This window comes from Malaclemys terrapin, chromosome 2 (genome assembly GCF_027887155.1).
Source record: "Malaclemys terrapin pileata isolate rMalTer1 chromosome 2, rMalTer1.hap1, whole genome shotgun sequence".
NCBI lineage: Eukaryota > Metazoa > Chordata > Testudines > Emydidae > Malaclemys > Malaclemys terrapin.
The window spans coordinates 133977895-133995025 of NC_071506.1; the positions used below are offsets into that span (position 1 = coordinate 133977895).

Genomic DNA, 17131 nt, shown 5'->3' on the forward strand with positions numbered 1-17131 from the left:
AAATCCAGAAGTTGCACAAAACTGTGCATGTCTCCCAAATAGCCTCGCTTTCTCTCTGTCTTAGGGTTTTTGGCTGTGACACATCATAGTATCCGATGGCTTTCCATGAGTGGAAACTTCCTGGGTCTAATGCATCGGGCATTGGCCCAAGTTCCATTGCCACCTTGGCCACTGACCTAATGGGCAAGTCACTTCCCCTTCCCTGCAACTCCGTTTCTCCATCTGTAAACAGGAGACAATGACACTTTCCTTGTAAAGTGTTTTGTGATCTCTGCTATAGAGTGGCTAAGTAATAATAAACCACAGGGTCAGCTTACAGCAAACAGTGTGAACTCTAATGAAATAAACAAGTTCTCCCCAATCTGGATAGTTTAAGACATCATCTCCAGTGAGCTATCACAGGCAGCATTTGAAATAATAGTGTAGAGTATTATTATTAAAGTTTACAGACAGTGTAATTTGGATTTCCCTACGTTGTATTAATTTGACTATTAATTCACAAGGAACTATGTAAATGTTAGCCTGAGAATATGCAGGTTACAAAAAATGCAGCATCACAACCTATGCAGTATCAGTCTTGCAATGAATGCAGCATTGCAGAAGATAATTTGCATCCCTGCATCTTTTACATCTGCTTTTGCTCTTCAGATCATTCTCACACTCACCTTTCATAGGGGACGAGAGAAGAAAATCTGAGGCAAGAGCATGCTGATAATCAGGGACTCAAAGACTTACAGAGCACAAGCACCAGAGCCTGAAAATGACAACACTCTACAGGACCCTAATGAATATAATTGTTCCAAAGAATACACAATACCATTTTATATTGGCGTATTTAGAAAAACCCTCTGACAACCTCTTTCCATTTCGGATGAAAAACTGAGCTCCTGTTTTATCTCAGACACATTAGTCATTGTTATGTCAGATCAAGAGCTACCCGTGAAAGTCACTGATTAAAGAAAGAAGAAAAGCTTTTCTTTGATTTTTCCATTTCTAAATTAGCTAATGTAATTATTTCAAATTGCCACGGGCAGCTCACTATATTCCACATGTATTTCTTTCGAGTGTGTTACACTAGTCTCTGTATACCTTCTGCACATTCGAGCTCCCTAGCTGGGGTGACTTTTAGCTCTTCTTTAACAAAATCATTTAAGAGATATTTTGACAATAAAATTAGCTGGCAAAATGTATTACCAGAAGTATTGATTTTCCTCCTCTGAACGCTTGTATTACTCAATTTCTTTATTTATTGGTCTCCTGCTTTTAACTTGGAGTTATTTCTACTGAGGATTCACAATTGGTGTTATAGCACTGGCTCTGAGCCAAGGGGTATTTGCAACATGTCATTCAGAATTCTGAATACTATAAACAATTCAGTTTTAGGAAGATTTGGAGTATTGTACAAAGCACACACAGTCCTGTAATTACTTCTCTTATTGAAACAAGTCATATTTTGATACCCACAGTTCACATCACTGTTCAATCAGACCGTGGGCATGTTAGCAGATATTTCAAATTTTGATGGAAATATTGAGAAAGTTTTGTCTGCATCACGAGCAGAGTTTTGAATAGAAGTGGTCAAAAATGCAGCAAGGTACTTAATGAGCATGGCCCACGCCCTAAAGACACCCAACGTCCATTGAAACCAATGGCAGTTAAGTACCTAGATACCTTTGAGGATCTGGGCCCATGTGCCTATCTGTAAGCATGTGAGTAGTCCCAGTGAAGTCAAGGTAAGTGGTCAGTTTTGTTAAACAAGCTCAGAGCATTGGCCATCAGGGTCAAAATGGGAGCCAAGCACTTTTGAAATTCTACCCCTTATGGGAGCAGAGATCTTTGGAAAATGTAGTCCCATGCTGAGCCCCACTCCATGGATCTATGTTCAGTTCCTGGGTTTACTAAAGATTGTGTGACCTTAGGAAAGTCACTTAATCGCTCTCAATGCCATATCTGAAAAAAATTGTGATAGCACTATATCCTCTGTCTATTTTGACTGTAATAAGCAACAAAGAGTCCTGTGGCACCTTATAGACTAACAGACGTATTGGCGTATAAGCTTTTGTAGATGGGTATTCACCCACAAAAGCTTATGCTCCAATACGTCTGTTAGTCTATAAGATGCCACAGGACTCTTTGTTGCTTTTTATAGATCCAGACTAACACGGCTACCCCTCTGATATTTGACTGTAATGTTTTCAGATCAGGACTTTTCACAGCATATGGTCATTGTCTTTCCACAATGGGGTCCCGATCTCCATTGGCATTTCTAAGGACTAGCACACAGTATAACTAATAATAATTGAAGTCAATGGCAAACTGTCTTTGATGTCAGCAGTCCACTCTCCAGCCTTGAAATCATTGTTCTCCATTTTGTCTGAGAAGCAGCCCTTCCAGGAATAACTTCACAGTGCGGCAGCATGTGGAGTACACAGAACTGACAAGAGAAGCGGCCACACTGAGCATGTATTGTAGCCACTTTTCAAAACTCTGTTTTTAGTTCATGGAGGTTCAAAAGCCATCAAAGCCTCTATCAAAGCTAGAAGGAAAGACGAGCTATTCTGGACTGCTTTGGCACTAAGAAAAGATTACTTTCCCCACCTTGTGCTACTTTCCGTAGGCCAACTTTCAGCCCGGTTCAATTGAAAACAGATGGCATACCCAGGAAATATGACCACTGACCCTTAAACATGATGCTATAATTTGGAAGCACCAAGGCAACAAAGAGGTGATTTTTCTTCACTTCCCAGCTACACCGTTTGGATTTAGGGCAGGCATGATTTTTTTCCCTTTAGGATGTGGCTCAGCTGCGGAGACCTGACCCCTTGCATTGTTTATCTTGCTGTATGACTCACAAGGACAATTGACCAGCCCCTCTGAATGCAGTGTGGGCAATTGAATAGCTCTAAAGCAGCAGAATTCTCCACTAGGGACCAAACAATTCTAATTCAACCATTTCTTAACTATTGATCTGCAATCCCATGACCCTTCTGTGCTTCCCCTTCTATCCCACTACTCCTATCAGTCATTGTTATAAATGCAGATGACAGGTTATTGCATACTACACTGCATTTTCTTTCCAGTTTACCATTTCTAACAGCATTATTACTTTAAGTGTATGTTGCAGGTGAATTCAGTGACCAGTACAGAAAAAGACAAGAAGCACTGATTTGAATTATGTCTAGAAAGACCAGGTAATATGCAAGTTTCTGCCATTGTACCTCAATCTTGATTTCCAGCACCTAGTGTTCTCTTGTCCCAGACATCCTTCTCCTTGCAGCAACCCTACCATCTACTCCCGCCCCCCCCCGACCTCTCTCTCCAGTTTCATCCACACATCAGACCAATCCTAGACCCACAAGCTCTGCCTGCACATCTTTGCTTTAACATGAAGCACCCCTTGCTTTTCCAGCCCTAAGTTTTGCATGAGCAGATGTTTTCAGTTCTGCCAGATAGTGTGATGGATTTTTGATATGCACAAATTTCCACTGGGAGCATAACACCTTCCATTCTCACTCACCTTAGTGACCTAGTCAGTATTTGAACCCAGCTTTCCAAATTGGGGCAAAAAAACTAGAGAGTTAGTGCTATCAAAAACATGAGTGACACAGGATGGTGTTTAAGAGGACACTATTACTGTGCAGTTCAGTCGTGATATGGATTAAATAGAGTATTTTTATCATGAAGGCACTCACAAGAGTAGCTCCAGTTGAAAATCTTGTAGTCATTTCATTGCAACCACATATTTTCAGGAGTTTCTTGTTTACATCCTAAGGACCTGATTCTCATTTGCACAAAGGTCAATTTACACCACTGACAATGAAAAGGGGCTTTTGAGCCTGACTCCCTGTTGCACTAATGCCTCTTTACATTGTCAGAGTGGTGTAAACTGACCTTTGCATAAATGAGAATCAGGCTCAAATTCTCAGCCTAGAAGCATTTTTTTAACTCAAGGAATGAAAGTTTGCTCCCTTTCTGTTTTAACGCAGAGATTATTTAATATTTTGTTCTTTTATAGCATGTTTGATCCAGGGATTTCAATGTGCTTTGGCAACATGAATGATGTTTCACAATCCCTCTTTAATGTAGATCTGCACTGTTATTACTATATTTTATCTCATCTAAGCACTTAGGACCTGCCCAATATAAAGCCCATTCAGTCTTCCACTGACTTTAGTAGTCTTTAGTCAGGCTCTTAAATACTACACTGATTTGTACTCTAGAAAACCTGAAGATGGTGTAGAAGAGTTGACTCACCCCGGGCACACCACCTCGTGGCAAGGTATGACATGGGGCTCTTTTCCTCTCTAGCACCCCGCTGATTGTCACTCCAGGCCCTCCGGGGTCCACCTCTTCTCGTAGTTCAGCCTTCAGGCAGCTCACTTTAAAACCTCTTCCCTTCCAGGATAACCAAAGGATCCAATATACTAGACTCAGGCCCACAGCTTTTCACCCCCTACCCAGGTCCCACAGGGGTGTTCTCTCTCTCTCTCAATGCCTCCCAGGCCTTTCCCCCTTCCTGCCCAGCTCCACACTCAATAATCTTTCTCCTGCCTGGACTCAGGGTGTTTCTGCACTACTTTATCTGGTGGATCATTAGGGGAACCCTCATTCCGACCCTCTCATCCCTGGAACAAGCAGCCAAGGTCTGTTCCATCAAACCGCCTTCCTGCTGCTTCCCTTGACTCCTCCTAACTTGGCTTTCCTTCTGCCCTTTCCCACAGCATATCTCTGGGTTTACTAAATGTCTTCTCTCTAGGCCCTTCCTTCATTCTCTAACAAGAAGACAGATATTACAGAATTCTTCCCTGTCTCCTCTGGGCTTCCTCCCTTTATAAGCTTACCCTCCTGCAGGGCTTCATCTTCAATTGGGCCTGGCCTACCTTCCAGGTCCCTAATTGAGCTCTCTAGCCCCAGTTAATCCTTTTGGGGCCAGTGTAGGGTATATATCCATCACAATTGTTAGAGATAAAATTCATTTAATCAACTGGTAAATTGAGGCACGGAGGGATTAAAGAGACTTATCAGGACTTGAATCCTGAAGTTCTGTCCAACAATCCCCTGCACTAATCAATAGACAATGCTTGGTTAATGGCTGTGTTTTAAGTCTGCAATCCAATATCCAGCCCAGTTTTTCCCCAGGTGAGTGGTCCCATTGACTATGTATGTGAAATGAGACTATTCTCATGAGTATGGGTATGTGGGATTTGGCTCATTAGCGATATAATCATTTTAGGCATTTTTTCTTTTTTGCTTATTAAAATATAGCTCGTTAAACTAATTTCCAAAGCCCATAAAGGCAATTAAAAGACTCCCATTGACTGCAGCGGGTATCAAATCAGGCCTTTTATTTCTATGGCTGGATGAAAAGGATTGGTATTAAACGTGGTTACTGTGCACGCATGTGCTGTGACTGCTTTTCAGATTGCAATTTCATTGCACATTTGGAGCTCAATTGTTAAAGAATACACTTTAAGTGCTCAATGGGGCTCAGTTCAGCAACTATTTCCAGGATATGAGCATGGAGAGGGGGAGATTTCCTCAAGTACAAATGAAGAACCTACCATAGTGCCCTTGTAGATAACATGAGCAATCTGCACCATGTGCACTTTCTGTGATGAGACAATAAAAGAATTTATTTTACCATGCAGATGAGGCTCCTTAATGTTCACAGGCATATTGCTTTAGTGAAATATACTTTACAGAGTAAATATTGATTTCATTTCAGAGTATTGGCAATTTGCAGCTGGGGAGTGGGGGATAAGCAATCTGCCAGATTCTTATGGGATGAGATGTACTATAATATGAAACTGATTTCACCCCCAGGGTTTTGTACTTCAAATGTATTTGCAAGTTTCAAAATATTCCCAGCAACTAACAATGACACCAATTTGTTTACAGAACCATTCCATCTCGCACCCACCAAAAAAGTACCATTGCCATTGTATTGTTCAGAGGACAATAATTACCCAATTGAGCCATGTATCAAATTATATACCTCTCAAGCTCCAAATATGATACAAAGTGTGGGACAAAGACACCAAGTTATGTGTGTGTGAAGGGGTGGGAGGTCTGCACAGGAAATGATGAATACTCAGAGTTTAAAATGATATGGCATTTGCCTCTTAATGTTAAATCATCTGTGGCTGAGGACACCGAGCTTTGGATCATCTGCATGCTGATGGGATCAAAACCCACATTAGCTCGCTGTCTTCCTCAGCAACTTTGCATACAAAATGAGGCATTGATTCTGCAAGGCTTCATATTGAGCTTTGCAAGAAGCACAAGCCTGTTGCATTCCAGCATAACTGGGAGTGGAAACCAGAATTCTGCAAGAAACATTCATTCATCCCGATACGGAATGCAAGTTCTGTTTAGGATTGGGTTTTCAGGATTGTACTCCTTTCTTAGTGCAGTTTATTATCATCAACAGCAACATGAAACACTTCTGCATACAGAAAATAATGCACACGTGGAAATATTCAATTTAAAGTAATAAAGCACACACACTAGTTGAATGTGAATGTTGAAAAGCGGTATAGTGCCATAGAAGTGATACTGTGTTTTAGCCCTGCCTTGAGCAACTATAATTAGAACAGAAAGGAAATTGTGTGTGGGAATTTCTCAGCCAAGCAAATGTTTTCCCCCATCAAAAGATTCATATCTTATTCTTTGACACCTAATCAAAAAGCTTTAAAAAGTTAAATTGCTCAGACTATGCCGACTGATCCATCACTCTTATGAAATTTGAAATAGAGTGTTAAAAAAATGTGTTTTTCATCCTCTCTTTGCTTTTGCCTCTCTTCTCTTCACTGCCCTGGATGGTTCTCACAGCAGTGCTGAATAGATCTATAAACTTGTAAATGATAATCTATCATTAATCCACAAGCACAGCCCGTCAGTTTCGGTTGTGAGATCCCAAGCAGATGATGATAGGTAAAAAAGGCTGTTCACTGACAGGCAGTTTCTCATAGCAGCTTCATGTGAGGCTGAATAATTGGATTTCTTATTCATTTGGTGGCCAGATGCTGTAAGGTACTGAGCAATTGCTTTGAAGTCAAGAGTACCCCCTTGACTTCAATAGGAGCTGAGGGGCCTAAGCATCTTTCAGGAAGCACCGAGGCCCTTGCAAGATCAGGCTCCTGATGCATAGACCTGAGTGTTTTCTTCTTTAGCCTCTGCCATATCCTCAGCTGGAGTAAATTGGCATAATTCCATTGCCTTCATTGGCATGAGTACAATTTATGCTGGGGATGATCTGGTCCATCATACATTAGAAGTAAAAGGAGAAAGGTAAAAATATCTACTGGATACCATATTCACCACCATATTTAAGATTCCAAATCCTCATCTGATGTAAACTGGGGTAGCTTTTTTGACTTCCATAGAGCGACACCAATTTACACTACTTGGGGATCTGGCCCCTTGTTTTAAGACTACCATTAAAGGACAAATGTTTGGCCAAATCCTGAAGTCTTTACTCAGATTTTACTCAGACAAACCCCACATTGAAGCAAATTTATTCCATTTTACATGAATATTATCAATGCTCTCCTAATGAATGTAAAACGTGATTATATTAAAAACTGCTAGTTCCTGAGGAAAAGGCTCTAAACTGGTGTATTAGTTTATTTATAGATTTCTCTCCTTCCCCTCCCCCCCCCCCCGCCCAAGGTATTGCATTAGCTAGCCTGTCCAATTCACTGCAATATCTCTCTATAATATAATCAAATCCTTCTCGCTGTCAGATCCCAGCATGGATTTTCTTAAAAGATTCTCAAGTTTTTTCATTATAATGATATATATTTGCTGGAATATTTTTAAGGCAGCATTCAGAAGATTGTATATTCTATATCCTGATTTTTCTTTCTTTCAAACAAGAAAGTTGCAAAAATCCGTCATGTCTTTCTATGGTATCTTTCCTCTTAACACTGGTTTTCCCAATAATGCACAATCAAGATTAAAAGTAATGTATTTTCTTTTCTACTCTGTGTAAGTGGCAGCATTTTCTAGCATTATCTCCAGTCCTTCTCTGCAAACAATGAGACACTATGATGCTCTTTGCTCAAAAGTAACGATACTTGTATGTTAAACTCTGAGAGAAGAAGCTCTCCATATTTAGAAACAGTAGTCTTCATCTCAAAAAAATCCTAAACCAGATAGTGACATAAAGCGGAAAGGAATTAGTTGCTAAAAAAAGGGAAATATTTTAAAGATTGTTTTTGCCAGCTCATTCTAACCTCCATATCACCTTCATAAAAATGTAGCATCGGTTTTGTCTACACATACTTTATTATGGACCTGAAGTGAATGTTACCAGAACAGTGATTTTTGAAAATGAAAAAAACTATCTTTCTGTAAAGTGATTACATAAAGACTTGTTTGAAAGTGTGTGTGTGCATCTCGTTTTTGTCATAAATAATCTGATTTTTTTAGAAAGGTAATCAGTATATACTATGATAATTATTGTATTTTATACAACTTTACATTGCCTGAATTTAAGTATTCAATAAATAAGTCAAACTGTATTAGCACTTGATTATACAGTAGCAATGTGTTTTGCATACTATTTTGAATAATCTGTGCATAAACATATTTAATGCAAATTGATTTTATTGCAAGAGTAAATATGGCTCTTCTTTTAATTGTCTTTCAGCACAATCATCTTGTTTTCAGAGCATTAAAAGAATAATAAAAGTCCCAGGAACCTGTGTTAACCAGATGTTTTCTTTTACAGTAAGTTCTCCCTGTGAGTAATACAACATGAACATATTCTGTTTTTTTCTACAGTTCTTTAATCAAAGGGGAAAATAACAATAAATCAGATCATAACACATCTTTTATCCTGAAAATTAATAAAATGCAATATCATTGTTAATAGTATTTTTGTCTTGACTTCCTGCTGAGTCTAGAGAGTTCTTCCCTCCACCCCCACCCCGGAAAAACTATTAGCAAAATTAATAGAATGCATTTAGAATCCTTGATTGCTTCAATTACACTAAAACCTTCTCCCTATACCAGTCCTATACAACTCCAAATAGGTTAAACTGTGGATCTATTTGCAAATGCAATTCAGCAGATACCTTGGATAATTCTGATATCCTTTCTCCACTGACTGCAGTGCTGCAGTCCTATGACAACATCATATTAATGAGCGAATTGTGGTACAGTGTTCCATGTGGTTTGAAAGTTTAACCCTGTCCCTCAGACTTTTCTAGCTGTACACAGTGAAGAAATGCTGCAGCATTTTAAATGTCATTTCATACACAGGGCTAAAAATAAGGTAATTAGTGAACATAGATTTGTTTTTCAAATGTTACAGATTTCGGAGTGGAAAGAGGCATACATTTTCAGTGCCTACAATAAGGAAGGAATGCAGGAACCATAGATGTTTTTTTTCTAGCATCAGCAATGATTTATCCCTGTAATTAACTATTTCATTGCCTGTGTACCTGTGATATATCCAAGAATGCAAAGTCCACTGGATGCTAGCTAGTCACCTCAATGTACTCATAAAAAATTACACTGTGCCACCAAAAGATAAGTTTTAACAAGTCTTCAAAGAGAAAATGCACCAGGCATTATTTTTTAAAAATAAAGATAGATCGATAGATCGATACATAGATAGATAGATCTATCTCGATCTTTGGAAAAAACAAAGCCAAAAGGCATAAAATGAGTAATAAAAGACTTTAGATCCAAGGGGATTTTGAAAAACTCCTGTTTACCTGTACCAATTACAATATGGGTGCTCTATCCCTGCAGTGGTTACATGCTAGAATGCAATCAACTTCCTTCTGCAGAATTTCACGTTTCATGTTTCACATTTTATTATTTATCCCTAAAACTCGAAAGCCACTTCTGGTGCCTTCGATGATCACAAAGCAGCAATCCCATTTTCCTATTAATCCACCCAACCTCTCATCTCTTTTCCAAGGCATTGTTGACCTTCAAATGTCAGACCTTTGTTGGGGGGAGGGGAGGTTGTTTCTTTTATCCCATCTTCTCCCTGCCTTCCTGCTCCCCGTGATTCATCTTAATAGGAATGTCTCGGGCTAAGAATTTTACAGCTGTATGTGAAAGGAAATGACTTCAGGGGGGAACCTCTATTCACTCTCTGATCCTTCCTGCTACTCTGCATTGCAGATGGAGTCCCGGCTTGACACTCGCACGCTGCTCATTTAAAACAAATAGCATACTAGCTAGCCTTTATTATAGTTGCTTGGGGTGGGGGGGATCACAGCACCAGACAAACCACCCGGAGACGTGTTTTTATTCTGCATAGAAGTCCCCTTCCATCGCTTTTCTAGTTGCCTGTGCCGCTGGCCGTGGTGCTGAAACCGCCATGGCTATCCCTCCTACACACGGACACACACACACCTTACCTGCCTCCCCAATGTATTCAGTGAGCTCTCCCTCAGATCTAACGCAGACGGCCGGCCTGCCCGCCCCCCCCCCTTGGAAAAACTCAGCACCCCCACCCACCTCCCCGTCCAGCGTAACCTTCGGCTTGTCGTTTTTCTTTTGCAGGGAGTGAACTGACCCTGCTCCATTGTGCTTTGCTCGGTGGAAGCGAGGAGGGAGAGGAAGGAGAGGGGAAGGATGGGAGAGGGAGGATGGGAAAGAGACAAGGGAAGAGTGGTAGGGATGGAGGAGATGAGAAAGGAGAGAAGGGGGAAAGCTAGGGCAGAGGAGAGGAGGGAAAGAAAGAAAGAAAGAAAGAAAGAAAGAAAGAAAGAAAGAAAGAAAGAAAGAAAGAAAGAAAGAAAAGCAGAGGGGAGGAGAGAAGGGGAGGAGAAAGAGGGGAGAGAAAAGGAGGGCGCAGGGGGGTCTGGAAAAGGGGGGAGAACTGGCTGGGAAGGTGGGAGGAGCCAGCTGCCGGGGGGGGAGGTCTGGGGCTGGCTGCGGTGCCTTTAGTTGCCACGTGTCGCCTCCCCGGCCCGCCCCCTCGGAGCATGTGGCTGGAGCCGCGCGGCCGAACCGGCTCCGTTATATAAGGGGCGGGCAGCGGCTGGAGCCGCGCTGTGAAAGCCGCACACATCCCAAAGTCTTCCAAGATGAGCTACACCCTGGACACGCTCGGCAACCCCTCCTACCGGAGGGTGACCGAGAGCCGGGCCACCTACAGCCGGGCCAGCGCCTCCCCTTCCAGCGGCTTCAGGTCGCAGTCCTGGTCCCGGGGCTCCCCGAGCACCGTCTCCTCCCCGTACAAGCGCAGCGCCCTGGGCGCGCAGCGGGTGTCCTATGGCTCCACAGTGCTGAGCTCCTCCGAGAGCCTGGACCTCAGCCAGTCCTCCCTGCTCAACGGGGCCGGGGACTTCAAGCTGAGCCGCTCTAGCGAGAAGGAGCAGCTGCAGGGGCTGAACGACCGCTTCGCCGGCTATATCGAGAAGGTGCACTACCTGGAGCAGCAGAACAAGGAGATCGAGGCGGAGATCGCCGCCCTGCGCCAGAAGCAAGCCGGCCGCTCGCAGCTGGGCGACGCCTACGAGCAGGAACTGCGCGAGCTGCGCTGCGCCCTGGAGCAGGTGAACCACGAGAAGGCGCAGCTGCAGCTGGACTCGGAGCACGTGGAGGAGGACATCCAGCGCATCAAGGAGCGCTTCGAGGAGGAGGCCCGGCTGCGCGATGAAACCGAAGCCACCATCCGCGCCCTGCGCAAGGACATGGAGGAGGCCTCCATGGTCAAGGTGGAGCTGGACAAGAAGGTGCAGTCGCTGCAGGACGAGGTGGCTTTCCTGCGGGGCAACCACGAGGAAGAGGTGGCCGAGCTCCTAGCCCAGATCCAGGCGTCCCACATCACGGTGGAGAGGAAGGACTACATGAAGACCGACATCACCTCCGCCCTCAAGGAGATCCGCAGCCAGCTGGAGTGCCACTCCGACCAGAACATGCACCAAGCCGAGGAGTGGTTCAAGTGTCGCTACGCCAAGCTCACCGAGGCGGCGGAGCACAACAAAGAGGCCATCCGCACGGCTAAGGAAGAGATCGCCGAGTACAGGAGGCAGCTGCAGTCCAAGAGCGTGGAGCTGGAGTCGGTGAGGGGCACCAAGGAGTCCTTGGAGAGGCAGCTGAACGACATCGAGGAGCGCCACAACAACGATCTCACGACCTACCAGGTAAGCGACCCACACCGGGCAGATGAAAAGCACAGCGGGGCGCCATGCGGACTGGCCCGCGCGATGCAAAATTCAGCCAGAAAATCAAAAAGACTAGTTGCCTCTGCCAATGCAAAATTAACTCGTGAGCTGCAGAGCGACCGTATGCAGAGCAGGAACGCAGACAATGAGTTATCGCTGAAAGGCAAACGTGGCTTGTGCAAAACAAACCAAAAGTACCTGCAAAGGTGCAAAAATAAGTAAAGAAAAAAAACATGCTATGCAAAATTAGCTTGCGTAGTGCAAAAAGACCAGCTGTGTGATGCAATCCGGACGTCTAATAGCAGTGTTCAATGCTTGTCTCCGGACGTTCACGCCCTTAGCTGTCTGCTCTTCCCTCTGATAGTAAAACATTTAGTCCACAGTCCTCTTTACAAAGAGCATTTTTAATATTCCTTCTTAGATTTTTAACTATTATTTTAGAAAACACTCTCCATTTCCCACGTCGATTTACTATGCAAACTTTTAACGGTAAGGATATAGTAAATGACCTTCTATCAGAGATGTTTAACAATTTGCAAATATATATTCTACAGTTTGCTGTTGCTTAGTCATAAAATAATCTGACTGGAGATTTTAAAACGATGTTTTGAAATGTTTTATCACAGCTTTTAACTCTTGACAGTACTTTACTGATAGCTAATAAATATCTTAAAATATATGGGGAAAGTTAAAAGGTCGAACCTACAGTCCTTGCTGAGGTAATGCTCAATCATAAAGAGTTTTGCTGAGTCAGGATTGCAGAATCAGGACCCAAAAGCTTTATTGTAATGAACAATTATTTGCAAAACAATAGGCTTGATTCAGATGCCCATTGAAGGCAGTGAGACCAGGATCAGACTCCTTTTGTGCTCTTATCCCTTTCTTATATTAGCCCTAGATTTTAAGATGCGCTTTTAAAAGGCTTCCTTACAGAACTTTTTCAGTGCTGCTATTAAGCTAGAATATAGGGGTTAAAACTATTATCTTAGCAGGGATGCTTTTTGGATGCAAGTCTAATGATGTTATGGAGATTTTATGTATCTGTTGCAGGACACGATTCATCAGTTGGAAAACGAGCTGAGGGGTACAAAATGGGAAATGGCACGTCATTTGAGGGAATACCAGGATCTCCTCAATGTCAAGATGGCGCTGGATATTGAAATTGCTGCATACAGGTACCATAGGAATGCTGTGGATGTGTCTGGAATACTAATTGCACTGCAGATGCTTCTGGTTCCAACCAACCTCTGCCCAAACAGCTTGTATCATTGGCAAGGATTCTCCCCTATAAGCATCAAACAAATGCAAGAATAGACACTCGGCCAAATTATTAGCACTCTTTCAAATCTGTGCAAATTCAAGACCTCTTCACATTAAGAAATCTTTTTGAGTTAATAACTGATCCGGCTCTGTGAAAGTCAATGGCAAAACTCCCATAGACTTCACCGGGAATGGGATAGGACCATTAAACTGCAGTACAATGGTTCCATAATGCAGCATTCTGTTCTTATTACGTTTACAACAGTACGAAGCAGATGACCGTTTTTAAATCTGTATTTTCTTTCACTTCACTTTGCGCATATCGAGCAAGCAGCGGGGGTAGTTTTAATGCGCTCTTGTTATTTTAGAACATGGCTGTACTTGGGTATCAGATGAGCACTGTTAATCTGCACATTGCAAAACACTTTCACTTTTCTTTCTTAACTTTTCCTTCAGAATCCTCCGTGAAGTAATCCTGGAACAGGGATGTAGCTGCTATTGCCATCATCTGGCAGGATGTTTTTTTAGCTTCTTTTGCATTGCTTTTGTAACTGTTTATTTGCCACTTTTATTTTTGAAACCAGGTAGCTTAATAAATAAATAAATTGTCTGCAACCACAGCTTTAAAATAAAACATGAAAGCGCTGATTTTCTGGGTCAGAGGATTAGATGGGGAAAATGCATTTCTGAATATAAATAACATCAAAACAGACTATTGGAAAGCAAACATCTTTAGAAGCCTGCAATGTGCTGGGGTTATCAAATATACAGAGACTAGACATCTTGTTTTATTTTATTGCCAAGGTTAACATGGTTTAATCTGGTGAACATATTATGGCTGAGAGTTTCAAATCATAAGGGATTTGGATGCTCAAATTAATGAGAAATAGGGATTCAAATGCCCTAATTGGCTTTAACAATCTAAGCTAGAATATTTATATTTTAAACATATAGGGCCCAATCCTCAGAAGGTTTAGATCAGCATGGCTTTATTGAAGTGAATGACTATGCTCAGAACTGTGCTGATTTACATCAGACTGAGAATGTGGCTGATGCATTTTTTGTTAGTTTTACAAGACAAAAAAATTTGTGACCGAGTATGACAATCATAAGATTTAAACCAAGCTAAGAAAAACTGTGTGCTGTATGCAGCACTCAGATATTACCGTGGTGAGCATAAGGTGCCTGATCCCAACCTATTGAAGTCCCACTGAACATGAACAGCGGATATTTTCATCGTCCTTAACATATTCCACATGCTTGAAACACCTTTCTAATTCTCTGAGACACTGCAGACACAAGTCAGACATTTTACATGCTAACTTCCCCTCCTCCTCTTTATTTCCCTAGGAAACTACTGGAGGGTGAAGAGACAAGATTCAGTGCCTTCTCGGGAAGCATTACTGGTCCCACATTTACACACAGGCAACCCATGGTCACAATATCATCTAGTAAAATACAGAAATCAAAAGCTGAGCCGCCAAAGCTAAAGGTCCAGCACAAATTTGTAGAAGAAATCATTGAAGAGACAAAGGTGGAGGATGAAAAATCTGAAATGGATGATGTCCTGGTAGCTATTGCAGAGGAATTGGCAACCAGTGCCAGGCAGGAAGAACAGAAGAAGGAAGAAGAAGCAGAAGGGGAAGAGGAAGAAGCCATGGAAGAGGAAATTGTAGCTGAAAAGAAAGCTCCAGAGAAAGCAGCTGCACCCAAAGCTGAAGAAGAAGAAGAAGAAGAAGAGAAGGGAGAGGAGGAGGAGGAGGAGGCTGCAAAATCTGATGAAGCAGAAGAAGGAGGTTCTGAAAAAGAAGAAGCAGAGGAAAAGAGTGAAAAGGAAGAGGGAGAGGAGGCTGAGCAGGAAGAAGAAGAAGAAGGTGAGGCCGAAGCTGAAGGAGAAGAAGCTGAGGCTGAGACTAAGAAAGAAAAGGAACCTGAAGGGAAGAGCAAGAAAGAGGCTGAAGAGGCTGCAGTGGAAGAGAAGGTGGAAAAAGTAAAAGCGTCTTTAGCAAAATCTCCACCTAAATCTCCTGCAGCAGAAGAGGCTGAGGAAGAACAGAAGGAAGCAGGAGAAGAAGCTGAAGGAGAAAGTGAAGAACAGAAAATGGAGAAGGAAAGTAAAGAGGAGGAAACAAAGGAGGAGAAGCCAGGATCCCCGGAGAAGCCAGGATCCCCAGAGAAGCCAGGATCCCCAGTGAAAGAAGAAAAGGCTATGGTGAAAGAGACCATCTCGGTCACAAAGGTAACAAAAGTCAGTGCAGAGAAAGAGTCCAAAACAAAGGATGGGAGCAGTGAAGGAGAGGAAAGTGACCAGGCCTCCAAGGGATCCATGAAAGAAGACATTGCAGTGAACGGGGAGGTGGATGAGAAGGAGGAGGAGAAATCCAAAGAAAAAGAAATTGAGGAGGAAGACAAGGGTGTGGTCACCAATGGCCTGGATGTGAGCCCATCTGAAGAGAAGAAAGGGAAGAGCGAAGAAAAAGTTGTGGTAACCAAAAAGGTGGAGAAAATCACTGGCGACGATGGGGACAGTACAACCAAATACATCACCAAGTCTGTGACAGTCACCCAAAAGGTAGAGGAGCACGAGGAAAGTTTTGAAGAGAAAAAGATGTCCACCAAGAAGGTCGAGAAAGTCACTTCTCATGCTGTAATAAAACAAGTAAAAGACAGTGACTAATAAATAGTAATTAAAAAAATCAAAAAGAGCTTGGGTTGGTGAAAAAGGTTAAGCCATATGACAGCTGCAAAATGCATGTGAGTGACAGCTTTAAAGCAAAACAGGTTCTCTCATGGAGTCTCCAGACACACTGTATTTTACGTTTTTGTGCGTGTGCAATACTGGGGGGAAATGCATGCAAGCTCAAGATGTTCTCCCTCCACAGAACTTGGGGAATTAAATAAATAAATAAGCAAATGCATGAGGAAAGGAAGCTTTTGAATTCCCTAAACTGTCGGAGGAACACATCTGAGGAACGTCTTAAGAGGTATTATGCAAAGAACCAACTGAGCCAAGAACAAACGTGAAACAAAACAAAACAATCATGGGAAAAAAAACAGAATTCTCCTAGCCTTAAAAAAAAGCTACTTATGAATAATTATGTTTACCTCACTGGTGCAATTAAGATGGACTTTTGTTCATGGGAGAACCTAGTTGACATTCACAGTACGCAACCTTTTGTTGTTCGATGTAGAACCGTCACAGCAGTACTTGCTCAATAAAGGTCATATTGGAAACATGCCTTGCTCTGTGGTGTTTCTGTCATGAGTAGAATTTCTCCCCAGGCTTTTTCAATATAAATGATTCAGCATTAATAGTAAATTAGCTTCAGTTTACAAATTACTTGGGCTTTTTGCAGACTTCTTTGCATTTCCCAAACACTGGGAGCTTCTTTAAACAAACATTTAACAATCTGATCCAATGTCCATTGGAGCCAATGGGAGTATTACCATCAAATTCAATGGGTGTTGGATTGGAACTCACATGCTTGTAAAAAAAGTCCAGATTCACAGCCCTACAAAGTGAAGGTCTCAGTTTGGTTCACATCCTGCAAGCCTTACTTGTGTGAGTCGTCCCGGCCACCCTCACAGAACTATTTGGGTGAGTAGGGTGGACAGTATTTGATGTTTTAAAGCATGGATAGGAGTAGTTTAAGCTTCTTCTGTACACCACTCTACCCCAATCTGTAGGGGCCACCTTAGGGGTGGAAGAGAGTCTCTAGGGCCCATGCAGTCCT

At 42.4% G+C, this 17131-nt stretch overlaps 1 protein-coding gene across 1 annotated transcript; it reads left to right on the forward strand.

The window, feature by feature from the left end:
- Positions 1-10947: 10947 nt before the first annotated feature.
- On the forward strand, positions 10948-16635 carry NEFM (neurofilament medium chain). The gene is made up of 3 exons (XM_054020979.1): positions 10948-12116; positions 13188-13312; positions 14748-16635. Exons 1-3 carry the CDS (start codon positions 11055-11057, stop codon positions 16072-16074), a joined length of 2514 nt encoding a protein of 837 aa, XP_053876954.1. The 5' UTR covers positions 10948-11054; the 3' UTR covers positions 16075-16635.
- Positions 16636-17131: the final 496 nt, after the last annotated feature.